Source organism: Perissodus microlepis, chromosome 11 (assembly GCF_051167445.1).
Source record: "Perissodus microlepis isolate ML-2025 ecotype Zambia chromosome 11, ASM5116744v1, whole genome shotgun sequence".
Lineage (NCBI taxonomy): Eukaryota > Metazoa > Chordata > Actinopteri > Cichliformes > Cichlidae > Perissodus > Perissodus microlepis.
Window position 1 is genome coordinate 19427921 of NC_140471.1, and position 27396 is coordinate 19455316.

The window sequence follows — 27396 nt, forward strand, 5'->3', positions numbered from 1 at the left end:
TGACGCATCAGTTGTCTTTGTTTCTGAAATCCCCCCCCACGCCACAAACACACATGCACACCTCCCATCCCCCTTCTTTCACACCCACAAAAGGCTCGCATGCAAACTTTGGCCAAGATTTAAAACTGACCTAACATAAAATCTAATATTTCAATGAACATTGTTTTTAGAAAATCCTTCACAAATCATGTTTAGGAATAAAAATAAAACACTTGATATAGAACATACGGTAGTGAGGCACGGAAACTTGAGGACATTATTATGGCAGACTTTTTTTCAGAGGGAGGAAGTTGAAGGGCACGATGACCTCATCTGTGAGCTTCTGCAGGGAAGTTGAATTCATGCCTAAAGAGAAACACTCATGAGCGAGACAGATGCAGACTGTGAATTAGAGACTGCTCAAGCCAAACGGGGTAAGACTCTCGATCTTCTCTACTGCACTGAAAAAAATCTTTGCTAAAATATACATATTTGCATTTGTGCACATCCATCTATATTTCTTTGTAGATTTGTTTGTTTTTTTCATGTTAGAAAAAAATAATTTTAAAAAAACATTAAAGCCTATGTGGATTACAGCTGCTGTCACAATCCACTTTTTGTCGTGGATTTTTTTCAGATAATTTAAGTATTGTGGTTGAAATAAACATTACGGCAACATTTCTTTCATATGTGTTATCATCCGTCCCTTGTAGTGGACATCAGGTCTTGTTTGCTCACAGGCTGATGTGATGTAATGATATTCGTCCATTTTTCTGTGCATTTCTTTTTATTTCATTAATATTAAAACTGTTAAATCCTGGAATACTGTTATTATAACAAAGAACTCCTCATAGTCGAACGTTTTTTCCATTCTGTGCATGTAAATACTCACCTAAACCTGGGTTTAACAATGATCACGGATGGCATTACAAAGGACTGAGCGAGAAAGGATCTTACTCGTACCTGTAGAAGGGGAGTCGGACTCAGTGCTGTCAGGTGAGGTGGAGGAGGGCCAGATTGAAGGGTTTTGAGGGCCCTGAACAGGAGCAAAATGATGACACCCTGTTATGGATAGGAAGAATTGTGTAAGTTAGGACTCGGAAGTTGTGGGATTGTGTTTCTCAGCGGCCATACAGGACACCGACCTGTGAAGGGACTCATCCTTCGGTGGTCTCAGCGTTGTGGTCAGGACCTCTTAAGAGGGGTTTAATTATTTTCTGTTACTTTGATGGAAGCCTAATCTGTCTTGACCTATATATACTACTAGGAATCACTAAATTTGAGTCATGCGTGAACACAGATATGTTGAAGAGTATTTTTGGTTTTGTGTGCATAATATATGCACACTCCCTCTGGTCTGACTTTTTTTTTTTCTAAAACCTAGTTACCTATTTTCCGTCTGATATAATCAGCGCCAGCTGTGGTTATGAGCAATGTTGTTCTGTTTTCATTTTTCATGTTAAAAATAATTCTCTGGTTGAAACTGAATTGATGAAGACAGGAGAGGTAAAGCTTAATGCACTTCTAGTATGAATTATATAAATCAAAAGCTGGTGTGTGTGTGTGTGTGTGTGTGTGTGTGTGTGTGTGTGTGTGTGTGTGTGTGTGTGTGTGTGTGTGTGTGTGTGTGTGTGTGAAACAAGGCTTTTCCTTCTCTAGAAATTGTAAGGCCTTTATCAAAGAATACTTCTTATGACATATCACCTCAAAACCTGGTATATTCTCCGCCGAGCTTTCACCTTCATCCTTTAATGTCTGGCCTTCCCCACGTTGTCTCCTGACAGCTCTTGATCTGACTCTACTTCCACAATATTGAGTAAAAATCTTTCTGCCTCACTCTGCCCTCTGCTTCTTGAAGTATTGACCCAGGTTGAAAATAAATAAGAGGTAGTAAGTCCTGCTGTCTAGTGCAGAGATAAATATTTTGTTTTCAAAGGGATTGAATTACTATACATTTCTAAAGTCCCACTAAATCAAAAGTAAGACTCTCAAATTTTATCGCTCAAACTCCTGTGTGGCTATTTTATGCTGTTATTTTGAAAAGAAAGTCCATGTGCTCTATTAGCCAGGCCTCACAAATGTGTTATCAATAGAAAGACCAGGATGTCCTCTTGACCACACAGTAGGGCTCATACAGAGTGCATAAAGTGTATTCTCATAGTTATCCCTCTGCAGAGGACAAAAGGGATTGCTGGATCTTTTACATGTACAGTATTATATTTAAAAAAAATACCATGTAACTGTTCTCAAGGCCTTTGCAGTAGTTGCGCCATATAAAAAAAAGCACCACACAACATACACAAGTTAGCAATTAGCTAACAATGATTTACTTATGCCCCGCGACCCTGAAAAGGATAAGCGCAAGCGACTGGATGGATGGATGGATGGATGGATAGATGATTTAATTATGCATGATAATGAAAACAATTATCTCTCCAGACCAGAAGCACCATGGCCTGCGCTGATGTTGATATGGACATCCATGATGAGGACAATCGCCACAGAGGTGGACAGAGGGAGCAGCCAGTAGTGCGTTATTATCAGGCCTCTGAGATGATACCAGACAAGAAAGGGCCACTGCATGATCTGATGCAGAAACATCCAGCTGTGTTGGGGGTAAGAGGACTCAAACAACAGTCTTTGTGAAGTGTGAATTTGAGTGATGTGCCACAGAGCATTTGCACGCTGATGGTTGCTAATACCAGCAAAAGGAGAAAATACAATAATACAAACTACTTTGTCAACAAAGATATGAGCAGTCATTAAACACTATAAGCTCTCATAAATGCCCAAAATTTAATGACCTGCATAACCTCTCACATTGGATTTGTTTTGTTTTGTCTGCTATTTAAGAATATGCTTCACACTTTGTATGTTGCACATCGAGAAAAAAAAGCAAGGACCAAAGCTGTTTTATTTTCTCACACCTAAATGTATGAATCCTCTTTTCAAACGTTGCATAGACATCCACAGGGGAATTTTTATTTCTTACTTTTTAATTTCATGTTTAAAAACATTTATGAGTGTTCATGCAAAGCACATATGATGTGTAGACCTACCCAAAATAACAAGAGCACTCTGAGCAGATGTGGGCAGTAGCAACAGGAAATGCTCGGTGTTTTTGTTGCTTCATGTATAAAAACTGTTTCATATAACCCTTTATAATGTGCTAATTGGTAACACTAAAAAGTGTGCACAATTGCTTTTAAAACTAAAGGATAGATAATAAAGTTCACAAACTTATTTATTTAATATTAATACCATCGAATAATTGCTCATAATCAACTTTCCCTTCTTTGCCTTCATTTGCTTATGTAGGCATGTTTATTACCTCTTTAGAGTAATGACCTACAGTAACTGATTATCATGCATAAGAACAGTTTTCCACATTAAAATTAATTAAGAATGTTCTCTTTAGGAATTTATAAATAAAAAAGGGTTATTGTAAGAGGATCTGAGATTGATCTGTCCTGTTGCTGTGTGAATGTGTCTAGGATTTATTAAGTTACCTGTATTTTACCAGGAAGTGCCACTGAGATACTGTCAATCCATCCAATTTACAAGAGAGATGGGATCATACAAAATGTTTGTATTTTATTGTATAAAATACAACATACGCATCATAAAATACAAAATCTACAGTATAACAAACAATATACTAATATCCACCACAACCACATTAAAAAAGTTCATCCACATCTCATTAACTGTTTCCTATATTTCAACAATAGATATACGCGTCAAAGTTTAACCCTTTCTGCGAACTAGTCCATGCCACAGTACATAGTACGAAAACACAGCTTTCACCAGGTCTGTCAAAACCCTCGGCACGTCTAATAGCAACTGTTAGTGGCACATAGCTGGTAACTATTGGTACTTGGACAGAGATGAGTACAAAGTACAAACTGGGAGTTTATCGAGTATCGTTACCTACCATAGAGAATGCAGCGGCGATTCGGAGACTTTGCAATAAATTGTAGAGAAGTGTGGTATGCTGAAACAAGAATCTGTAAACCCAAGGAGGTGGCGAGCAGTACAGTACATCTATACTATACTATATCTATACTATCTATAAATCTATACTATAATAAATCATAGAAAGAAAAGTTGCTTGCGCCCATTTTTTCTTAGAAGAAACTGTAAAGTAATTTTGATTCATCAAATAAAAACCTTCGCTCTGAGCTTCCTGGAAAGATTAGCAATGTGCACATTATAAAAAGCTTATCATTTACCCATACACCCAAACACTTGTATGTGTCGAATATAACAGTGGTTAAAATCATCAAACCGCTGTTAGCAAGCTTTTCAGAAGACCATAAACAATGTTTTGTAAATGTTTCTCATACCTGTCCACAGCACAATGCCGTTTTCTGTCCAGGGCACTTATCATGTGAGCACAATAGTTTTCATTTGTAAAGTAATATTGTTGCACCCAGGAGTGCATGGGATAATGATGTTTCTTTTCGTATATGGTCATGTGAAAATGAAACTTTTCATGGGACCTGAATAAAAGCTGACGTTTTGTCAGTTTGTTGGTGTGGAGCAGTCCGGTGCATGTAATCTCCCTGGACTGGAGGTCTCAGCAAATTCACTCCTAGGTCAAACTGTGCAACGCTCAGAGAAATTGCAAAAAACCCAAGAGCCACATCTCAGGCTCTACAGGCCTCAGTTAGCATGTTAAATGTTAAATGTTTATGACGGTACAGTTTTAAAAAAGCCTAAATTGAATAACTTGTTTGGAAAACGTGCCAAAAGAAAGAATCTTCTCCCTAGAAAGAACACGGCTGCTCAGTTTAGGTTTGCAAAATTGGATCTGAAGCAAGCTACAAGACTTCTGGAATCTTTGGGGCATGTGAGACCAAAGCACAGATGTTTGACAAAATGCACAGCAGCATGTTTGGCAAAAAAAACAACCCAAAAAAACAAAAACGCAGCATATTAGCAGAAACACCCCATACAAACTGTCAAACATAGAGGGTGGAGGTGTGATGATTTGTGCTTATTTTTGCAGCTACAGGACCTGGGGACTTTACACTCATTGAGGTGACTGTAAACTCCTTTATATATCAAATTATTTTAGAGACAAATGTGAGGTCATCCGTCCAACAGCAACAGTTTTGCTGAAAAGCAGGTCATACAACAGGCCAGTAGAAAAGCTGAAAAAACAACCCCAAAAAGAAGATAATCAAGATGGTGCAATAGCCCAATGAAAATCCAGACCACAACTCTAATTGAAATGCCCTGGCTGTGGCAAGAGCTGTATATAAATGAATGCCCACAAACCTCAATGAACCTAAAGCTTTTGTAAAGAAGAGTGAGGCACAATTCTTCCCCACCAGTGTGAGAGACTGATAAACTATACATACATACAGGAACTTGAAGTTATTGCTGCTAAAAGTGGCTCTAGAAGCTGTTGAATCATGGGGTGTGAAAAAGAAACTGCTGCGAATAATTAGCCGACTGTGAAAAATCTTTTTCACATAACTGTATTTGTCATGAAGCGATCCTTATCTTTCTGAGCTTTATATAACAGGTGAATGTATCCCTCTTATGTTAGGCTCAGAAGCCCCACACAGCACAGTGTAATCTCAAATAGGCCGACCAATAAAACCATGAACTCGCTAAATGCATGAATAAAAATAAGTCCAGGTTCTACAATATCTCCGTCTTTTCACATGCAGTCCATCTGATAAACAGAAATGTGTTACCACAACTTGTTGGCTTAATCACTTTCCTCCACTACCTCCAGGCCACGGCCGCAAGTCTGTGTCAATAAGAAGCCTTTAAAGGTGACAATGAAGAAATCAACATTTCAGACTTTGTCTATGATGTGATCCATGCTTGAGAACTCACTACAGAATGCTTCCTAATGCGAAATACAGTTGACCTAAATGCTTCTGCAAGGGCCTCAATTCGATTAAACCCCAGGCCCTTTCATGCATTTCATTCCTTCTTAGAAAGGCCAAAAATAAATCTTAAAAAAAGACTGTTGATCTTAATGCCATGTAAATATTAATAATTTTATGTCTCTGTTGCTCCTTCAGTCTTTGCAGATGGTGAGTGGCCTCCTCAGCATCGGAGTGGGAATAGTTTTTGCAGCAACCCAGGAGATCCATGAGTCGCTTTTCTCTCTGTTCAGAGTTTCCCAACTGAGCGGCTCGCTGGTACGTCTCTGCTCAAACAGAAAATTACGTACTAAGTAGAGAAGACTAATTTCTGGTACTTTCTAAACTCTATTTTCCTCCTTTGCAGTTCATAATCGCCGGAATTGTTTCCAACCTGTTGTTCAAATACCCAGCATTGCTTAGTGTGAGTAAAACCCAGCACAAGTCTGACAGATAATACAGCTACAGATGGTGAATGTGATAATTAGTTTAAAGAATACTGTGTTTTTGTTGTTGTTTTTTTTACAGGTGTGCCTCACAGTAAACAGCGGCTGCATTATTGTGGCCTTTCTTGCAGTTCTTCTGATAAGCGTCGACCTGGCCAAGTGGGATCCACAAAATGAAGATCATCTGAGGGTAAGACACGTTATAAATATGACAAAACAAACTGTTCCTTTATATTTTTGTAAAAGAAATGTAATGTTTTTATTTGTTTGTTTGTTTCTAGCAGATGGAGATACTGGAGCTTTGTGTACTGGGGCTTGAAGTTTCCCTCTCTGCAGTCCTCTGCTTCTGGTTCTCCAAAGAGAAACGTGCAAAAAACAAATAATCAAACTGATGAAATTTACTGAGAAGAAAGTGAGGATAAATAATACTATTCTGTAAATGAAGTGTTTGAATGAAGAGGAATAGGGAACAATATATTTATGCTTAAAAGAAGTTAAGTGATTAGCGTTTTCTATAGTCTGAGTGTGGCTTTCAGTTTTGTCTCAATTGTCTATACTGGAGTAAAACCCCCGCTGCACAGCCTGGGCTGTGGTCTGCGTGTAAAGACTGACTCGGACTGAGAACACAGGACTTGTGGTAAACGAGTGTCAGCTTCTCTCATGTGCAGGAAAAACCACTTTTTTTTTCTACTCAGCCCCTGCATCTCTTTGTTTAACGGTAGTGCTGAGTCTCTTAGTTCACTTCTGTATATTTGCAAGGGTCCCTCTGTGTGTGGTTTTTACACTCATACTTTTTTATCAGTGGAAATATCGGTTGCATGTTTTTGTGTGCACTCACACTTTTGAGATGTTTTCACGCACTGAGCGTTTTGCTCAACTTTGAAGACTTTTGTATGTAAAAGAACAGCTTCCCCCAGTGTAACAACAAATACAACCACGTGTTTAAAACATTTTAATCTTCTGTACAAGGACTGACTGCAAGAGAAGTGCAACAGTACAACATTGTCGGGATTGGTCAGCTATGTTTTGTTTTGTAAAATACATCTACAGTATAAACACATGGCTAGCTTACAAAAAAAATGTACAGACCTCTGACGTACCATCACGACAGCGTATATTATGTGTCAGTTATACATTTACAGTATTGTAACGAAATGTAATATGTAATAAGTTGCATTTTAGTCATTAAAGTTGTAGTGCTGTGAAGCTTTAATCCGCTTATTTTTCCCATCTCCTCGCTGTGAAGTACAAGCTGCTGCCTCCTGCAGACCTCAAAGCTGCAAAGAAATGCAAAAGGAAAAATGTTAAAAGACGTTTAAAAAATACTTTTTTTTAAATATGATGCAATCAGAAGGGTTTAAGTTGAGTAAACATGCAGCATTAAGCATGTCAGTCAAGAAAACGCTCCCAATACACCTTTTAATAAAGCAAAACCACATCGCATGCTAGATGAACACCTGTCAACTGTAAAATGCTTAGTGATTTTAAGGCATCAGGGTTTCACACAACATCAGGAAGGTGAGCAAAATGTAGACAAAACTGTGCACTGTGTAAAAAAACGACCAAAACAACACAACCTTCAGCAGTCGAAATAAAGATGCCAGCTTTTTCTTTACTAAACGTTTTATTTGTGTGGCATTTAAAGCAAAAACATTCTGAATAGGTTTTTTAACCTGTAATGTTGATTAAATGTATTAAAGTTGGACAGAAAGTACATAAGTGATTTATTTATTTGTCACAACGCATACCTTTAATATGCTTAAAGGTAGAGGGATCATAAAAAGCTTTTACCTATCAGGACACCCAGTTCTTACCAGCTTTTAAAAGATATAAATAAATAAACTGTGTTATTATCTATGCAGTCAAAATGCAGAAGCAGCGTGTAAAAAATGAAGTACAGTGCACAATTCAGGAGGCTGTATAACCACTTTTAGCAACAGTAACTGGAAGTTATGGTTTTCTGTGTGACCGTATCATTTTCTCACACAACTGTGAAGAAACTTTGGTCTTTATTACTACAGTGCTTCACGTTACTGAGGTTTGTTTTTGCTTATCCGCTGCGCTCTTAACTTCAAGAACTGGACATTGACTGGACGGCAGAACCATGATTCTGCTGTACTCTGTAATTTGGGCCAAGCTTTAGCTGTTGGAGAGGTGGCCTCACATTTGATGCTAGAATACTTTTGTATAAAGAAAAGTTCACGGTCAACTCTGTGATTGCAAGGTGCCCAGGTTCTGTGTTTGAAAAACAGGCCCCAAATCATCACTCCTCCTCCTCCTCCGCGCTTGACAGTTTTGAGGTGTTTTGAGGTGTTTGTGGTGATGTGCTGTGTTTGCTTTTTACCAAACATGGTGCTGTTCATAACTGCCAAACATCTCCAGTTTCACCCCCTTTCTAATTATACTGTCACACACTTAACATGTGAAGTGACATGTGTAGCGTCTGAGATGTAGCTCTGTGTATCGAACGGTCCGACCGCAGCAATTTGCTGGGAACGTTCGGCAAATGTCTTGAGCGTTACATTTGAAAATAAAAGGTTCTCTAGTTTGTAAAGAATAACTTTAAATTGTTTGGAAAATGACCCTGAAACCCTTCCTACACCTGAATGCTCCAAACCTGCACAATTCCCAGACTTTTTCTTTGATCGAGGTTCTCACGCTTGCTCAACAGCGCCTGGCTGTTACTTACGCTCTTCATACTTAATTCTTCACACACTGCTTCTGCATTTTGCTTAGTTTGGTGTTACATAAACATCGATAGGGTGACATTTAAATAACCTTTAGAGCCACTAAGGACAAGATTATCTTAGAATTTAAAGAGCCTGTGCTGTCTTTTTTTTTACATAAATATATTACGTCTACACGTTAATACTGCCAGCTGCACTGGCTATTTTATAAATGCCTTGTTTTTTAAAAAAAATAAAATTTCCTCCACTTTTTGAGCTAAAAAACAGCAAGATTCTTAAAAACGCAAAACTCATACAGATGCTATACAAAAAAAAAAAATCACTCTTAAAACACAACATGCATGTGTTCAAGCATGCACGATCTCAAGAACGCATGTTTTTATTATGATACGCGCTTCACCCTCATGCCAAAGAAAAGCATGAATGCAAAAAAGGTAGTGAAACATGAAAAAGAGCCAAACCACCCATCAGAAGGACAGCCCACTAAACCCACTAAACCCATCAGGACAAACTCCCACGCAGCACACAACACAAAAGATTTTTTTTCACACAGATTAGTATTCAGGCCACGGCTACATCCTCACAGTTGTTAATGAGGTTGTGAAGGGAACATTACAGATGTCCACCCCTGTGACATCGGTTACTTACTGAGCTAAAACCCCTCAGCTCTGAGTCAGACCAATGTAGACAGGCCTACTGCTATATGAGAGGTCTTGCTCTGGTAAAAACAAAAGAGCAAAAAGTAGTGAGTGAAACTATAGAAGCAACTACTTCTGCTTCAAGACAGCCACCTTAAAAATAACATTTAAATAATCAGTTCCCCTTTACAGGACACTCGGCTTCATTAGTATAGCTGTCTAATAAGGAGTGTGCGCTTCGTAGCTAAAGATCCAGGTGTAGATATTTTCAAGAAAAGATCCTAAGAGGTTGCAGATGATGGACGGCCCGCTTTATGTGAAGTGCAGTATTATGTAAATTAAAATTATAAGTAAATTATGTTTCCAGCTTGAAGTTTCTTTAAAAAGTACTTTTATATTTCTTGTTCAACAGTTTTTAAACTGTTTTTTGAACAGCTGTTCTTTACAATCGTAATGTTGTTGCTATTTGCAAAAAAAAAAGATTTCAGAGAGACATTTTAGAATAACATGAGCGTAGATGTAAATAACTGCTCATTTCTGCCTCAGCTGTTTTATCTTAAAAACTATAAACTACAATAACAGGCACATATAGCTGCAGCCAATCCAGTCAGTCATGCAATTTCTTTGCAGAAATTGTTCAAAATGCTTTACAAACGTTGCTCGCTTCATCAAATTACAGCTTTATTTATGCAATTTTTGCCACTAATGTCCAAATGAGTCTGTCGAACTGTCATCACACTTTGGATCGTTTAGTTGTCTCGCGCTCGCGGGCATCATCTGTGTATTTACGTTTCAATAGAAAAGACTGCGTGCTGCAGCAGCTGCACCTGCCTCTCACGCTCGGGCTTAGAAAGAGAGAAAGATCACGCTTCCAGATTGAGAACGGCGAAAATGCGTGACAGATGAATTCAGAAATGAAGCCGACATGTTCAAAGATCAGCACGTTGCTGGGAGGGAGTGCATGTCTGAAAGGGGTTTCAGGAAATGTCACTTGGACTGAAAAGTCCTGTTGATTAGTTTTGGTTTGCTTGTGGTGACCTGTTATATATGTTGTACAAAGAGATGTTGTATTATTTAGCCCACCTGCGTTTATTAACTGAATGGAAAATGACTGTCAGAAACAAATGATGCAGTTGAATAACAGTGGAAACTGCTAACACTAACCACAATGACCACACATACAATTTAACACTTTTAAAAAAAAAGGTTTCCACAAAAACCTTAACTGAGTGGCAACTGAGCGTGTTTTGTCTTGGTCTTTTCTGTTTTCCAGACTGCTGCACAGAATCAAAGAGGCACATATGAACCACAAACAGGGAACAATGTGCCAAAGTTAAATGACAACTTCTTAGAAGGCTGTAACATGAAAATTATCATAGGAGAAGGGAAGAAGTGAAGCTACAAACTACTATGCACTGCCTAATAGTGCATATTGATGGAATCAGAAGAACAATAGAAAGACAAGTAGAAAGCAGAAAAAGTTTAGTACATTTGGTTAACCTGTGGTTAACACGACTAATGACATTAAATTTTTTTAAAAGGCAGAGGTAAAGTATGAAAAAATGTGATGGCTGCAACAATACAGCCTCAGTTTTCTTTTACATATATAACAATAACAATGACAGAAATCAAACACTCACTGCTGTGATAAACTTGGTGCCTTGGGGCTGGAGGTCTTCATCTTTCTGGAAAATCGAGGGCTCTGCTATGGAGGATGGAGGTGTGGTGGAGCAGAGGAAAGAAGAGGACTCATTGTTGTTGTAAGAGTCCATGGTGACGTTGGTGTGCCCGGGTATGGCGAGCGTATTCAGTCCTGTCACACTTTCACTGGATGTACACTGAGAGGATGTCTCAGAGCTCTCAATGACTGTCACAGAAAGCATGGAGAAAAATTAGATATATAAATAAAGCAATACAAGATCAGCAAGACAGGACTCTGTTCACTTCATTCACAGCTTGAGTTTAAAATTTTCTGTCATTTGCACGTTATTAAAGCGTTCAAAAAGACATTTATTTACACATTTTATGTGTAGGAATTTGTGACTTTGGTGACTCCTTGTGGTAGCAGCAAACACGACACCTAACTGCATGTTTTATTTACTTGTCTACTTATTTGTTCTATTGTTTATCATGCAATGCAATTTTGTGTAATAATTTTGGGTTAGTTTGAAGTGCAAATTACCAAAGTTTGCTCTGTTCTGTGCTCTGTGATTAGATTGGATAAGGTTCACACTTGAGAAACTGTGAACAAACAAAACCAAAACAAAACCAGCGAATGCACATCTGGTCACTCACTCATTGAGGGCTGGCTCACGGTGTCCTGCTCCAGCTCATCTTCCTCTATGCAGTCATAGGGCCACTGGGTAAAGGAGGGAACGCTGCCTGCTGGGTGCGAAAGTGTGTGCGGGTGAGAGGGTGAGGAGTACAGGTGGAGATTGAGGGAGCCCAGCAGGGAGGAGGACGACTGGCTGCTGGAGGAGGAGGTGCTGCTGTTGGAGATGGTGGAGTGAGGCCTCTTGAACGAGGCCACGTGTTCAAATGAGGACACTGCGATGGACGCTCTCGTCCTCGACTCTGGCGTTAGAGAGAAGTGAAGTGAGCTGTTAGATAAGCAACAATGAAAACCAATGTTGTGGTACTTTATTTGTTATCACACCTTCAGAAAGATTAATGCATTAATTGTACTGATTATGACGCAAATAGCAAACACAGATATCCCATTAGAAAGAAAAAGAATATTTAGTTCCCAAAGTCAGCTCACCTGCCCCCTTCATGGTATACTCAATGGCTCTGTCACTGATTGCTGCGTCACTTGGCTTGATGTCCATGAACGGTTTGCTTCCAATTCCCATAGACACCATCTCCTGCATGCGCAGCTCTACAATCCCAACACAAAAATACCTCCAATGACAAAATGTTCGTGTGTGTCACCTTATTTGTTTTGTATGATGTATTTAAGAGTTTGTGTCAAAGTGCACAGTCTGTCACAGAAACAGACCTCTGTTTCTGAGCGCCTGCCTCCACAGAATCTTCCCAATAATAGTTGTCCACACTGCCTTGACCTCTGCAGAGCTGGCTTGGAGTATAAACGTGTCTTGTGACTTCCTCCGACGGAACCAGATCTCAAAGCGTAGACCGCTGTCACCGACATTTTCAGTCATGCCTATCTCTGCTGTCTATACAGAAAACAATAAGAATATAAAAGTAAAGCTCTACTCTAAAAGCAGTCCAGACAAAAAAAATCCTCCTCAAACAATAAATTCTTACTTTGAAAGACTGTTTGTAGATGTAAATGTCATATCCTCCCTCTATCTTCTTGGTCTTGCTGAAGAGGATGAGGTCTTCAAACAAGAAGACTTGGCGGAGGTATTTCCTGCGACCACACCAGACCATGAACTCATCCTGGCAGCGGAGTTGACCCTGTTCTTTCAGGTTCACCTGGAGAGGAAACATGGCTGCTTGCACACATCAGCGAGAACAATGCGATTCCTGGTGGGATTCTGACCTTATTCTACTGTATCGCATTTAACACAATGAACTCCAGCAAAAATAGCTTTGATGACCTAAGTTTGAGTATCTCTGTTTCATATCTGTGCCTGCCTATAACTTACATCACATCCTCGAATGGCATCCATAGCCAACAGATCATTCCCATGGCGGAGCTGAAACTTGACCATCTCTTCTGCAGTGCGAAGGTCACTCAGCTCCTGCTCCTGGGACTGGCTGCACTCTTTTATCAGGTCTTTGAGCAACAGTGCATATTTACTCATCCTCTGAATGGGCTTCAGCAAGTAGGATGCCAGGTCCATCTTATCCCCGAGCTCCATCTGCTTATTCTGGAGGAAGAAATCATCATTACAGTTTTAAATACTGCCTGGATTAAAAAAAAGAACTACCATCACTTCATTCGTGGGTTTGTGATATCCTTACAAAGGCAGACATCATGAGGGATTGATGACTACAAACTACGTATGCCCTAAATGATATCCTGTTTTAACACCTAATTATGCTTAATTTACTGGATGCCGGATTAAAAAGAAACACCTAAAATAGAAACTGAGACACATAAATGAATAAGTTCAGTAAGCAGTAGGGTCATTTTCTCGTAAACCTTTCTATAAGCAGAGAGGTTGAAAGGTTGTTTTGCAGCCTGTATCCAGTCACTGTGTGAGGAATGTAACCAAAGTAAGAGATTCTAGACGCACCTTAAAGAATTCGTTCCCGTGGCTGCTGAGCAAAGCGTCGGACTGCGGCTTATTTTTGCTGTACAGAGCATACATTCCAAACTGATCCTCCTGCACACAACATTAACAAGTTACGACACTACAGCAAAATGTATGCTGACATGTCAGTATGATTCACAAAGCATGCTGAATGATTCAGAGACTGTAAATTCACCAGGTACTTTCATTTTGTTGCTGAGTACATGAGCACACAAGCTATAACGGACCAGTGTGGGATAATGAAACAATCACTACATGACAAACTAAGCTAGTAACTATACAGCAACACATCTCGATGAAGCAACGAGACCTGAAAGCTGTTTCAAATTAAGTGTAAGGATACTCACATGCCGCAGAAAACAGCTACTGATGGACAGCGGGGATTGGGTGCACGCCTCCAGTTCTTTTAAGAAATACTGGCTGTGAAAGTCCCACAGTTTCTCCACATTCCCAAAAATGATGCTCCGTTTCCCCCGCAGGTCCTGAGGCAAATCGAGGCGCTCCATTTCGGGGAAATAGTGCTCAATGATGTAGCTGAGTGAGCGAACGTACTCCCTCTCTGTGGAAATCATTTCGTCCATGATGTGCTGCACTTTACTGTTGAACAGAAGGACGCATCAGGGTTAAGACTGAGAACAACAGGGATGATAATGTGGACAATTTTGATTGTTTGACAGAGAGTTTCCCAAAAAAAAAAAAAAAAAAAAATCCAAATCTGAGGGTTAGATTTGTTCGCCTTCATTTCATAATATAAAAAGTTGAATATTTTGGGTGGCCTGGGTTGTTTTTACCTGTAATAGTTACAGGTACGCAAGTCTATGACTAATCTGACAATAACTGACTGTAACACCATTAAAGTAATACCACAAGACTGTCATTAAAGACTAGTAATCACCTGAAAACTACACACTACTTTTTAACAGGTCGGTTCCAAGAAAGTATGAGGCAGGTTTAAAGCAGTTACTTAATATGAGAATTTGAAGGCTTTTTAAAAACAAACCACTTCACATGACTGGCTTAACAGGACTGAGGCTGGTGTAGTTTGTCATGAAAATGTTAGTTTGTGTGGTATTTTTTTCCATCTCTTACAAAAATATCATAAACGTGTTGTTTATAACTACATACTCATCCGATTCTATCCCAGCGTATTCTTGATATAACTGATTAATTCCTCACCTGCTCTGTTTCTTTCCATCTCCATCGCTGCGCCTGGTATGGATCCTGCAGGGCGTAGACATGCTGCGGCTGCGGCCTAGCGTGGGGCTCATCACATCAGGTCTCTGCAGCTTCTTCTCTGCAGACACGTTATTGGTCACCTCCAAACCCTTAATGTAGACGCCTGTATATCCGTGAATGTGACTGACATCCGAGTGGGTGCTGTCTCTCGGGGATAGCTCATGGCTCATGGTCTTCTTCATGATCTTCTTCATGGGTTGCTTGCGCACCCGGGAGGCTCCAGAGTAGATGGGCTCGGAGCGGCAGGAGACGATCGAGTCGATAGTGCAGTCGCTGTCTGTGTCATCAAACATGGGTGGGCTCTGTCTCAGTTTGCTCTCGCTGTCGGGGGAGAAAGTGAAGTGCGATGAAGAAGAGATTGAACTTGTGGGACTCTTGGAAAAAGGCCTGACAGAGAGATTTTTGTTGTCCTCAAAATTTAATGGCTTAATTGGTCCAGGTAAACGCACACATCCATTAGCTCCACGCTGCTCTGGAGTGATGATCTGAACTTCTGCAGGCTTCAGAGAATCCGGCGTATCGGCAGCTGTGGAGTCCTGAGCTGCTGCCATGGCTCGAGCCAAAGTCTCTTCCAGCTGCTGCTTGGTCTGTTTACATTTGTGCCACACGGCGTTCCACTGCTGCAGCTGCTCAGGAGACTCCAGTGAAAGCACCATGTCATTAAGCGTGCTGAAGTTTTCCATGGAGAATTTGGATGCTTCAGTGCAGTAATCCTGTAGGACCTGCACCACAGAGGGTGAAAATCTTCCCCCTGGGCTGGCCATACTCAGTTGATGGAAGTAATCCTGACAGTGGTCCATCCACTGGTTTGCCTACAGGTGTAAAAAGGTGGTTTAAATATGTTAGATATACACAATATGGCTAAATACAAACCGTTCAGTGTTCAATCTTTTAAGAAAGGTCATCAATTAAAATGTGGTATCATTTTGCATGAATTTTACTTACCGAATCATAGAACTCATACAGGTTGGCTAGGATGTCTAGCTTCGCCTTCCTTTGCTCAACTCTGCTCAAAATGGAACCCAGATGTTGTTTAAAGTCGAGAAGAACCTCTGGAAGGGCCTCTGGAGACTCTTTGACCAGCTGCAGGCCACGTCTCTGCTGGTTCTGTGAGCGAAAAAGATAAATTTAGCACTGAATCCTTTCTAAAAGTTAAATATAACATAATCAGTTCACCTAAAAGTTGAGGTATCTTTACCACTGATTCCTCCAGAAATTGGCTCAAGCTCTCTCTCATCTCCTTTATTTTGGCTGCAGACAGAGTTAATGATTCCAAAGGCACAAGCTGCTTCTCTCCCGCTACACTGAACCAAAGTTTGATCTGAAAAAGAGAAAGGAATTGTCAATTACTAAAAAAAACAAGAAAAGCTCTGCAGAGCAGGTGGGAATATGGTACTTAATGTAAAAATCACCTGCTGAGTTTGCTCCTCAAACCTGTGCGCCTCCAGCAAGCTCTCTAACTGTTTCTGTGACTTGTTTGAAAGGATCACAAGCTTATGAACTTCTTCATCTACTTGATTGTAGAGTGCATTTAACATGTCGACAGTGTCCCTGAAAAAAAATGAAAAACAATATTCAGACAGGTTACAAGAAGTTTCTTTTAATCATCATGGGTACTACTCATTATGACCATTGGGCACCATTGCGTCCTATCATGATCTACCTGTAGTTTTCATTGTCGCAGGCTTCTTCCTTCCTGATACGGGCAAGTACAGTTCCACCTTCCAGACGGAGTCGGTTTAGACAGGTGTCATCTAGTACACACTTCATGAGATGCTTCTGCTTTTCTAACACCTCAGACACCTCCTGACATAAACACGGACAGGGGTAAATGGATGGTCACATTTACACAGTAGATTTTTTTTTTTTTTTTTTAAATATCCTGGAAACTAAGAATGAAACAAACTGGTAAACATTTTACTACAAAAAAAAGCCAGCAGACATCTATTGTGTGTGAGTGGAGACACATAAATCAGCAGGCCAGACTGTTTGCAGGGCTTTGCTCTGACCTTAGAGGTCGTTAGGTTGCTGCTGGCGCTCAGTGAGCTAATAGACTCCTGAAGGGAGGTGATGGCCGCACTACAGCTGGCGGCAAAAGGTTCGATTTTCTGTAAGTAAAAGAAGACAAGAGGAAGAATGAAAGCAAGGGAAGTGAGACTGTTAACACCTACACTGTCAAAACAGCGATATAACCAAATGTGAAACTGATCATGTTTCAACTGGCTTGCTGGTGGGGGAAGTTTGCCTTTGGGGCTTTCTGCCAGAACGCTTTTCTTTTTTTCCCCTTTTACATTATTTTCAGTACTCAGCTATAATTTGTTTTAGACAGCAAAATCCTTGGTTACATTAGTCATGTCTTAGTAAGAGTTCAAAGCAAACTTCTCCTATGTTTATCTGGCTTAGAGGTGCATTGCCCTGTAAATCTGGGTGTCTTTTTTCATTATGAAATCAAGCATCTAACCATGAAACTGGAAAAAAGGTATTACATACATGTTTACACTCTACTCCAGTCGCCTTAGTCACACTCACCTGTCTGAACTGGATCCAGTGGTTGTGATCGTAGTGGAAGGTGCCCTCCAGGTCTCGTGTGAGCTGGGTTTGGTCAATGTACTTCAGCAGGGCCTTCAAAGATGACACAGTTTCTGTCTGGAGAAAAAGAAAAACATAAACAAACATCCAGATTTCAGTCACAGCACGTCTCCTGCGCAGCTTAAAAAAATCTCTGTCATCACGGCTTGCAGTAACAAGATCAGATAAGAAACTTTCAAAAATCATCCCTGTAACAAATGGAAATGAATTCTTGCAAGTGTGTAAACAAAATTAGGCCTAGCCTTCACCAACATGAATACTGCACATTTATTCTATTTTTACCTGTACACTGAAGTCTCTCTCGGGTTTGCTTGCTACCTCCTTGTCCGACAGGAACAGAACTGAGTAAAGTGCATGTGGTATTAAAGTCTAGAAAAAAAACAGATGAGCATGTTTTATTTAAGATACACTTAAAGCACATAAATTATAATACAGCATATAGTTCTTATGCTATGAACAGCTAAGTACTGTGCGTTCAAAGTGACTTCGGATGTTTGTGTCAAGGTTTACAGCATTATCACCTTTACATCAGGAAGAAATGTATTATCAGAGTATGATATCTCTCCTGCGAGTCAGCTGCAGCCAGCCTGCTCCCAGCGTGTGGTTAAAAGCAGACAAGCAAGGACAGGCTCCTCTGCGAAAGCCCCGAGGCCAGCCTTTTTCAGAAAAATGTCTTGGAAGTGCACACACTACAAGTTTAAGGTGTGCCTCTTAAAAAGAAAAACCGCACTATGCCAGAGACAGAGAGGCAGAACAAAAGGAAATGTGTAAGGAATGAGGCAGTATTTTATCTCTGACAGAGAGCCACATAACATTACAGTGCAGGAGGCAGCAGAGGGCCTGAAAACTCTCCGGGTGTGTTGGAGGGTAATTACATGTTTTCCAGTGTGGGCTCACCTGAAACTCAGACAGCGATGACAACAGAGCTGGAACAGGCTGCTGCCTTCTGCAGTCTATTACAACAGTTATACCTTGATCACGCCTTTCTTTCCTAAAACCAAGCATTACAGTTATTGTAGCATCTGTCAAACACATGATGGCATGTAATACAATATTTTGACACCTGACAAATTTGTACACGAACACAGATTTTTGTGATGATGAAGTGACACTTAAAGTTAAGTTTCAGACTTTCTAAGCAATTTTGGGGGGATGGATGTTGACCTTAAAGCAAACACATTGTGTTGTCTAATAAGAGATCTAATAAGGGATGAAAAAATATGTTCAACTATACTTAATAGAAAGACTTCTTTGTTCTATAGCTCCAAATAAAAGCTGGAATGGAAAGAAAACTGGAAAAGTGTTAAAAACACTAGCTTGGATGGGACCGAGTTCACCTTAGAAGTTAATGATAGGTGTAGAAGTCATTTTTAACCCAGACAAAATAAACCGGCATACTGCATGCATGACTTACCGCAGAGTTGAGTAGTAGTAGCTAAGTAAGCACGTCAGATCGTGGACGGTGCAGGTCTCACTTGCCCACAATGGAGCTCTTGTGCACACCTGTACCACTGCTCTCCCACTACGGTCTCTGGTCCCTGGTAGAGAGAAAGCAGAGATGGGGGTCAGAACTTAACTCTACTTTCTTCCCACACCAAAAATATAACTGCTCAAGCTTCATAGTGATATGACAAACTAATGATTTTTAGAGCAAAAAAGTTTTGGAAATGCCAGTTTGATAAAAAACAAGGAGAAATATCACTCACATAATAAGAACACACATTTTTAATGGTTTTGTCTAGGCCTCCCTTAGATAGATAGTTTAGTAGATGTTTCAGTTTCTATTGCTGTTGCTTTTTTAGCATCAATAGAAAAGTTTAACATTCGGTCCATTGCCTTCGCTTTTTTTGGGGGGGAGAAATTTTTCCACTTAGACAAGTAATGCTATGTGTTATTTTATTTTTGAATGATTTCAGTATTGAAAAGAAGTGAAATATCTTTCATCATTTTTTTTTCTTAATTTTTGAGACATTACATCATAATTTTCACCAAAAAACATAAATAAAGTGCACATTTTTAAGATGCACAGAAATGTTGGAAATCAGAAATGTGATAAAAAATGAGCAAGTACGATCAAGGTTAAAACTCATATATGGAAATTGATATTCATTTTTTTCTTAATTAGTTAGAAAGTTCAATAAATACTGCAATTTCAAAAAAAGCTGAATGTTCCGGGAATTATTTCATGGTTCAGGATTTATGAGAAAATGGATGGATGGAAATAATTTCAGTACAGGCTGATGGGTCTGAATCAGCTGTCCTTTACCTGGCAGGATCACAGCCGCTGATGTGAGCAGCTCCTGATTGACCTCTGACACCAGTTTGGGGAAGGTTAAATTATAGTCACATGATGAGCTTTGTACCGAGGCCACTCTGATTGTTGTCCCATTAGCAGCTTTGGGACTGTGTGACTCTTCTCCACTAGCTCTGTGCCGCCTGCTTTCACTGTTCAGGCTGTCGTTACGCTGTCCTGTAAAGACAAATAAAAAAATCTGAGCACTAGTCTGATGTTTACTAAGCAAGCAATCAACAACACAGTGCAATCAATAGAAATTTGAAGCTTCCTTTCACTTCTGTACTCTCTTTCCTAGCGGTGATACCTCATGAAAGTGTGTTTATTAGTGGCCAGCTAAGTGCACTCAATTAGTGAGTTCACCTGAGTCATCACAGAGTCCAGGTGTTTAGTCAGGCTGAGTCACAGGCAGACTCTCATACCTGCACCTCCCCCTATTCACTTCTACATAGCTCAAGGCTCTTTTTACAAGAATTGTGTTCCTGGCATTTTTAATTGATACCACAGTTTACAGACCTGAACCTGAGGCTGCAAACCTGCATTCTAATATCCAATCCAGTATCTCTACATCCTACAGGATACTTCATGGTGTCTTGGCCAACAACTGGGATGAAATGGACAGATGAGCATGCACGGTACATAATTAGAATTAATCAACAGAAAATAGTGGTCCAGAAGCTAAAATCCCTGAAAACACTGATTTTATCATGTGTGATGTGACAATTTGCTGCTTTTCTTTGTTCTACATGATAACTTATTGAATTTTTGTGGTTTTTGGACAGTATATATGCCATTTTAGTTTTAAAAAAGTTTTTTAAAAAGTACTCCAACTATTAACAGAGCCTAAAACTTTACACAAACTCAGTGTTATGTCTATAATAAATTTGCAGTTATCTATCTGTGATGTGTTGTCTGTATAAGCAGTTTGAGTGTTGTCCTGCTCTGTTCTGTGATAATAAGCCCTCGCAGCTCAGCCTCTATTGTCTTCAGAGAATTAGTGCATTTCCTGTGCGACTGTGTGACCACGCTTGTGTTTGCTGCAGGTTTCCTAAAATGCTTTGTTTTGAGAGGAAGTGACAAAAGTAGGCTAAAGCTTCCTGTGTATTGTCCTGTGTCACAGTCTGCTTTCTATCTTCTGTGTTTGATACTTTTTTAAGTCATCAAAGACTAAACAAGCACTGGTTATTATCACTTAGTGATCACATATAAGATTCGGGATATTTGTTGGTTCATATCACAAGTAATTTAATCAATCATAGAGTCTTTGTTTTTCAGACTTGTATGAGTCAGCGAGCTTTCGGGTTTCTATAGATAAAAGACAAAGGCTCAATTTATAAAAGTTTGTTTTCCAAAAACATCCCCAGCAGCTGATTTGTTCACAAGTTAAACTTGTGTAAACGAGCAACCCATCTGGGATTGCTGCAGCCCCCATTCCTGATAAGGCTCATCTCACTATAGGATGCCAGTTTTTACAGAATTTACACGACTTTCTATAATGTTGCTGGAAAAACCTGCTTGCCAAAAGCTGAAATTCAATCCCTCTGAAGTAATCTCTGAAAAATCTGATTTAACTACTGTATTTTTGCCCAGTGCTGTTTTTTCAACGTAATTAAAACCACTTTTATTTTAAAAAACAAATACTCACAGCTAATGTCTGGCAGTGCCCGATGTTAAGTACTAGAGAATGAACAAAACTGCCTTTTTTAACCTCACATTTCAATTCACGGAAGAAGCTCTAAAAACAACATGATTCCCTAGGTGGTACTCTCACATCACTGTTTTCCTGAGCTACCCAGAACGCACCAACAGAAAACAAAACAGACTGACAGCAGTAAAGAAAACACAGGATTGGGACTAAAGTGCTCTTTCCAGGGTTGGGCTGTACCTGTTCCCTCAACGTGCCAAAAAACACACAGAGTGGGCTGTGAAAGGTTATCTGTCACCAATCGGAACGAAGTAGCTGAGAGTTATGAGCACTCAGACTCCAACTGTAGTCATCTAATGAACTGTTATAACCAGTCCTGCTGCAGGCTGTTATTGCAAAACCACCATCTAGCTATTAAGAGGTTTTCATAACCTCAGGGTGTATTATTTGATTAGTGACAAATGATGGGCTGCAGATTGTCACGATGATTTAACCATCGGTAAACCAAACCTGTTAAAACTGAAGATGTTTCAGATTCTGTTTTATCTGATTTATCACAGATTAAATCACCATTTGTTATACTAGTAATGGTCTATACTATTTTTGACCAGCATTTGAGTCTCTAAACTTATACTGCTTCTTTCAACTAAGAAAAATTGATAAAAACCAAACAAACCCCAAAACTAAACAAAACTAAACAAACAAACCTGTATTGTCAGTCAATAACTTGGACTTTTTACTACACGCTGTCTCCCTCACATATCTTTATGTGGAATCCTACCCAGCCCATCCTCCTTGTTAACAAACAAAAAAAGGCAGCTAGCGATGACATATCAACACTGTTTCTTTCCTTCCACCATTTGCTTCCACTTAAACTTAGAATTCATTTCTAAGTTTTATTAATCACAGCGTACTTACCTGCATGCACATAATTACCATGCACGTACTTGCCTGCATGGCAAGGCCTTGCCCATTCAGGTAGGTACATACATGTATGAACTTATGCTTGCATGTATGTCAGGATTTTTAGGCTACACTTGGTGTGGATTTTATCCTGACTGTGAAACACTTTTTAATTGTGTCTTTTAAAAAGTACAAATAAATTACTTTTACGATTTTATTAGTGAATATGTACTACAGCACCACCACAAGCCTGGGGTTAACACAATTTAAAGTGTCAGTGTTCACAGTAATGAAGGAAAATATGCAACTACAATACATCCTTAGTGTAGTAATAAATAGGCTAAAAGTCCCACTCTCTGGACTTCTTGTGTCATAGAGATTGTTTACAAAATAATCCAGATAATGCTAATGATGTTACAAATGACCTTCTTATAGACTCTGATGGTTGACACGTCTGTCTTCTTGTCTTGTTAGAACTTAGAACAGCATTTGATACTGCTGATCACAAGGTTTTCCTACGGAGATTAGAAGACGCTAATATTAAAGGAATCATAGACTCCACATTAGATAGACTCCTCTTTGTACAGGTAAACACAAGGGTTTTTCATGTGTGAAATGTATTTATGGAGTTCCACAGAGTTCTGTGCTCGGACCACTACTTTTTACATTACACGTGCTTCCCTCAGGCAACATTATTAGAAAACAGTGCATATACTTGCTACCCAGATGAAACTAGATGATACAAATCAATTAGTTAAACTACTGGCATGTCATAAAGACATACCAGCCTGTATGTAATTTTCTTTCTTGTTACATTTGGTCCTAAAAATCTCAGAAGCACAGTGCCCAGCTTACTCTGGATGGCATAACCTTGGCCTCTATTAACACCTTATTTACTATTTTAAAACAAATATGTAGGACTGCCTTCTTTTATCTGCACAACATTTGCAAAATTAGAAACATCCTGTCTCATTCATTACTTCTAGGCTGATAATCATAATTCATTCTTATCAGGTAGTTCTAAAAATTCCCTAAAAGCATTCAGTTTATCTGGAACATTGCAGTAAGAGTACTAAAAAGATGAGAAAGAGAGCATATTTCTCCAATATTAGCCTATTTTCATCGACTCCCTGTATTTAAAATCCTTCTCCTGATATATGAGGTCTTGAATGATCAGGCAGCACCATATCTTAAAGACTGCACTCTTACTTCACTCTCAGACTGCAGGCTTACTTGTATTTCTTAAGAGTTTCTAAAAGTAGAATTGGAGGCAGACCCTTCAGTGCCGAGTTTAAATTTGCGAGACAGACACCCCCTCTCTACGTTATCAATACTTTCCTTTTTGATAAAGCTTATAGTTAGCGCTGGATCAGGTGACCCTGAACCATCTCTTTGTTATTCTACTATAGACTCAAACTGTTGAAGCACTCTGTGTGAGGCGCTTTTCTTAGTATGTTTTGTCCTGTCTCCTTATGTTCTTCTTTTTCTTTTCTCTTTCCTCTCATCCCCCAACTGGTTGCAGCAGATGGCTGCCCCTCCCTGAGCTTAGTTCTGCTGGAAGTGTTTTATTTTGTTTTTTCTTCTTACTGTTACAAAGTCCTGTGCTGATAGGGGGGGTGGACGTAGCTTGTTTGTTGGGTTTTCTCAAGGATACTGTATGGTCACCTTACAGTATAAATTGAGTTTAATTAATGCTCCTGATATTTATGTATGTTTATCAGGTGTAAATAGGTATTTTAGCCATTTGGTTCATTCATTCCTGTTTCTTGAGAAATTTCTTAAGTACCCGCTAAATGAATTGCAGCAATTTTGCCATAATAGGATTTTCAGGACGTGAGCCACCAACTGGCTCCTGTGTCTTTACATTTGGCTAGGATCAATTAATTGCTAGGTTTGCTGTGTTCATGACATTACTGATCATAATCGTGATTATATATAATGACTACATTTCAAATACTGCACTTGAAATTTACTTGAAAAGCATAAAAAAACATTTATAAGCAAATGTTCTTTATGTATTGGTGCAATAAATGACCAACATTTATGACTTTAAGTGTAATTTTTGTGCACTGAGGTTTAACATCAGGACTTACCCGACTCATCCTTGCTGTTTCTCCTCTCAATTCCAGGAATTATGGCCTCCACATCCAGCTTTCCGAAACGAAAAGCATAGTTTAGTTTTTTGGGTGAAATTCCGGCTGATCCTCCAGAAGAAGATCGTTCCCGGTGGCCTTTAACCTGGCCTGCTTTGTTAGTCCTCTCCAGTGACTTGGAGCGCCTTTCTGCTCGTCTCTCAGCACTCCGCAAACCTCTCTGTAAGTAAAGTAAAGGTGTGCTGGGTCTGGAGTCATCACTGCTGAGCCATCCCCGGCTACCTAACCTCCGCGATGAATGTTCTCTGGAGGAGGTCTGCGTGTCGGGACTGTTACCCGGTGTCACTGTTCTCTCTCTTAGGGTAGCACTATGCTCTGAGCTCTCCTCCAAGATGGATTCAGAGCTCGACCCAAGGGTCATGGGATTCTGTAGTGCTTCCATGTAAGATTTTCTGAAAAGTCTCCTGGTCTCAAAAGTTGCAGAGTCTCTGTGGAGACGGCGCCGAGGGCCTGGGTTACTGAGGTCTGTGCTGAAAGAGAGCATCTTAGACCCCAGTCCTCCCTCTCTTGCACTGCTGTCCTCACCGCCCTTTCCTGTGCCACACTCCTCAGTGAGACTTTTTATTTTAATCTTGGGTATAGCATTGTCAGCTGTGCTGGTGCTATGACTCTCACTGCTAGAGTCCATGCGGTTTCTGTTCGGGGAGTTGGGCTCAGAGAAAATGGAGTCAGCTCCCTGAGAGTGCAGGGACTCTCTGGAGCTGCGATGGCTGTCCAGAGTCCCCGTAGATCCGCTGGTGCTGCAAGTGCTGAGATGGGCACGGAAACCACCTCGGCTGCAGTGCGCTTGCATTATAGCGTCTGCTGTGTTGCTGACAAAGAGCGGGTTGACCACGTTCTTCCACGGTGTCCTGAACACAGCCGTACCAGTGGTAAGCAGACAGTTCTGTAGCGGATGCAGGTTTCGGTCACGTGTTACATTCTGTAAGAACTCAGCTGTGAAGATGCTGCCGTACATGCTCTCTGAAATAGGGATTTCTGCAATGGCCTGCCCACTGATCGACAAACATTTTATCACTAGCTTGGCAGCCTTGCGTCCTAAAGGAACAATTTGTAGGTAGAAATCTCCTTGCTTTAATCTGACTTTATGCAGCGGTGCAAGCTGCAGGACAACTTTCTCATGGATGCAAAGAGGCCATCCCTCATGATAAAAGAGCAAGCCTCTGAACTTTACCTGTGAAGAGAAAGAGAAGTCAGTCAGTACTCCCGTAAAACATTGTTATCATATATGTGAGTCATGCCTCAGCTGTGGTACGACTTGGATCATTTCAACTGACATCTGCAAAGCAGTATTTAAACACATGTTTAGCTGTAATGGAGAGGCAAGGTGTTTTCATGGGGCGCACTGAGTGAATCACTGTCAGCTAAAGACGAAAACCTGTCTGATCAGGCCCGTTTTCACAGCAACCACAACACAAATCCGTGTTGTGACAGCATGAAACCCTAAGAGCAAAAACACGATGCTCAAGGGTTGGCTTTTTTCATCTCTTATGAATGTCATGGCAAAGGCTGAGGATGTGATCTTACTCCGAAGCCTCTCATATTGCCTACATTACAAAGACTCTCATGCACAGCAAGCTGTTCTCAGGGGCTAGGCTTAGATGAAACTATTGCTCTGTGGCTATCGTCACAGTGTAATCACCAGAGAGATGAATGCAGAGGAATAAAGTTTCAGTGCGTTGGTGATAAGGCCCTAACCCACAGCAATCAAAGCTTTTGAGAGAGAATATTGAATTTCATGCTGGACCCTAGAGTCCATGGCTCCCTCTCAAGCACTCCACAGTTTCCCTGTGTTTCGCTATTCAGAGAATGATGGCTGCTTTTCAGCTTGTTGCCTGTTTCCGGAACAATAATCAACTCTGTTTCAGTCTCACTTTTCCCACTCAGGAAAAATATTCACACTCAGCAGAACTGTTCACAGTTTAACTTCTAGTTGTTTATCTCTTTCCAGACAGTGAGATAGTTTTGGTTTCTTTTCTTAAATCCCCATGTCCTCTCTCTATATTTCTATCAAAAAAAAAACAGACATATAAAAAAATACAGACATTCTTGGTTTCCTCAATTTAACCTCAGATACCATTACTATCAAGCACTCACACAGGTTTCTTTCTGTATGATCTGTAGGATCCTCTTGGCAGGAAGCAAGAAGTCGATGAGGCAGCGGAGTCCGTCTCCACGATATTGCCTCTCCACCACGCTGAACAGCTGCCAGAGGACGGTGACAGCAGTGGCACTGAAGGGACGGTACAGGGCAGACAAAGTGCTCTGGATACAGTTGTCCAAAGACTCAGCGTCCTGAGAAAAACAAGAGACGGGTACATTAACATATAAGCAGATGCGAGTCTAAATAAGTGGCTTCCAGTCTTTTTGATATGGAGATTTTGAGATTTTTCTTTTAATGAATTGCCAATTTTTCCTTTTCCAGTTGTAAAAGCAAGAATTGAATAAAAGCAACAGTCTGACAATTTTGTTTGTGTGTGCGTGCGCGAGTGTGTGTGCCATCCCCTTGCCAGTACTTTTTACAATTCAAATACGTCTACTTATAGCCTCAGTGCTGTGTAAAGGAGTTTTCAGATTTTTGAAGTTTCCTGGATTTTACAAGAAAAGGAGAAGAGACAAACATTTCATAGTAAGATGTTTCTTGGAGTCACAGGTTAGCAACTCCTAGTACAGACAACTTGTAATGAATTTCTTGAAACGCAATGCATGCAACGACAAT

General features: G+C 40.1%; 2 protein-coding genes across 5 annotated transcripts in view; one reads left to right on the forward strand and one right to left on the reverse strand.

The window, feature by feature from the left end:
* The first annotated feature begins 13 nt into the window (after positions 1 to 13).
* Positions 14 to 7516, forward strand: LOC146377615 (uncharacterized). Of its 2 annotated transcripts, none has more exons than XM_084942959.1 (6): positions 14 to 413; positions 2419 to 2595; positions 6024 to 6143; positions 6232 to 6288; positions 6393 to 6500; positions 6592 to 7516. In XM_084942959.1, the coding sequence occupies exons 2-6, from the start codon at positions 2431 to 2433 to the stop codon at positions 6691 to 6693; spliced, it is 552 nt and encodes a 183-aa protein (XP_084799085.1). In that variant the 5' UTR covers positions 14 to 413; positions 2419 to 2430; the 3' UTR covers positions 6694 to 7516. The 2 variants fall into 2 exon arrangements, with proteins under 2 accessions (XP_084799085.1, XP_084799086.1); XM_084942960.1 differs by having other exon boundaries at positions 6595 to 7516.
* Positions 7248 to 27396, reverse strand: part of plekhg4b (pleckstrin homology domain containing, family G (with RhoGef domain) member 4B) — a 29820-nt gene continuing 9671 nt past the window's right edge. For 2 of the 3 annotated variants that reach the window (XM_084942951.1, XM_084942952.1), the window contains exons 2-24: positions 26775 to 26972; positions 24618 to 25851; positions 19950 to 20153; positions 19098 to 19221; positions 18581 to 18674; positions 17966 to 18052; positions 17624 to 17740; positions 17104 to 17202; positions 16758 to 16900; positions 16507 to 16645; positions 16293 to 16415; positions 16040 to 16201; positions 15035 to 15906; positions 14206 to 14455; positions 13841 to 13930; positions 13247 to 13471; positions 12903 to 13073; positions 12634 to 12811; positions 12397 to 12513; positions 11931 to 12209; positions 11276 to 11502; positions 9646 to 9715; positions 7248 to 7587 (exon numbers count right to left, since the gene is read on the reverse strand). In XM_084942951.1, coding sequence (XP_084799077.1) covers positions 9671 to 9715; positions 11276 to 11502; positions 11931 to 12209; positions 12397 to 12513; positions 12634 to 12811; positions 12903 to 13073; positions 13247 to 13471; positions 13841 to 13930; positions 14206 to 14455; positions 15035 to 15906; positions 16040 to 16201; positions 16293 to 16415; positions 16507 to 16645; positions 16758 to 16900; positions 17104 to 17202; positions 17624 to 17740; positions 17966 to 18052; positions 18581 to 18674; positions 19098 to 19221; positions 19950 to 20153; positions 24618 to 25851; positions 26775 to 26972 — 5178 coding nt within the window. In that variant the 3' untranslated portion in view covers positions 7248 to 7587; positions 9646 to 9670. The remainder of the gene's footprint in view (positions 7588 to 9645; positions 9716 to 11275; positions 11503 to 11930; positions 12210 to 12396; positions 12514 to 12633; positions 12812 to 12902; positions 13074 to 13246; positions 13472 to 13840; positions 13931 to 14205; positions 14456 to 15034; positions 15907 to 16039; positions 16202 to 16292; positions 16416 to 16506; positions 16646 to 16757; positions 16901 to 17103; positions 17203 to 17623; positions 17741 to 17965; positions 18053 to 18580; positions 18675 to 19097; positions 19222 to 19949; positions 20154 to 24617; positions 25852 to 26774; positions 26973 to 27396) is intronic. The other variant, XM_084942953.1, reaches the window with a different exon arrangement.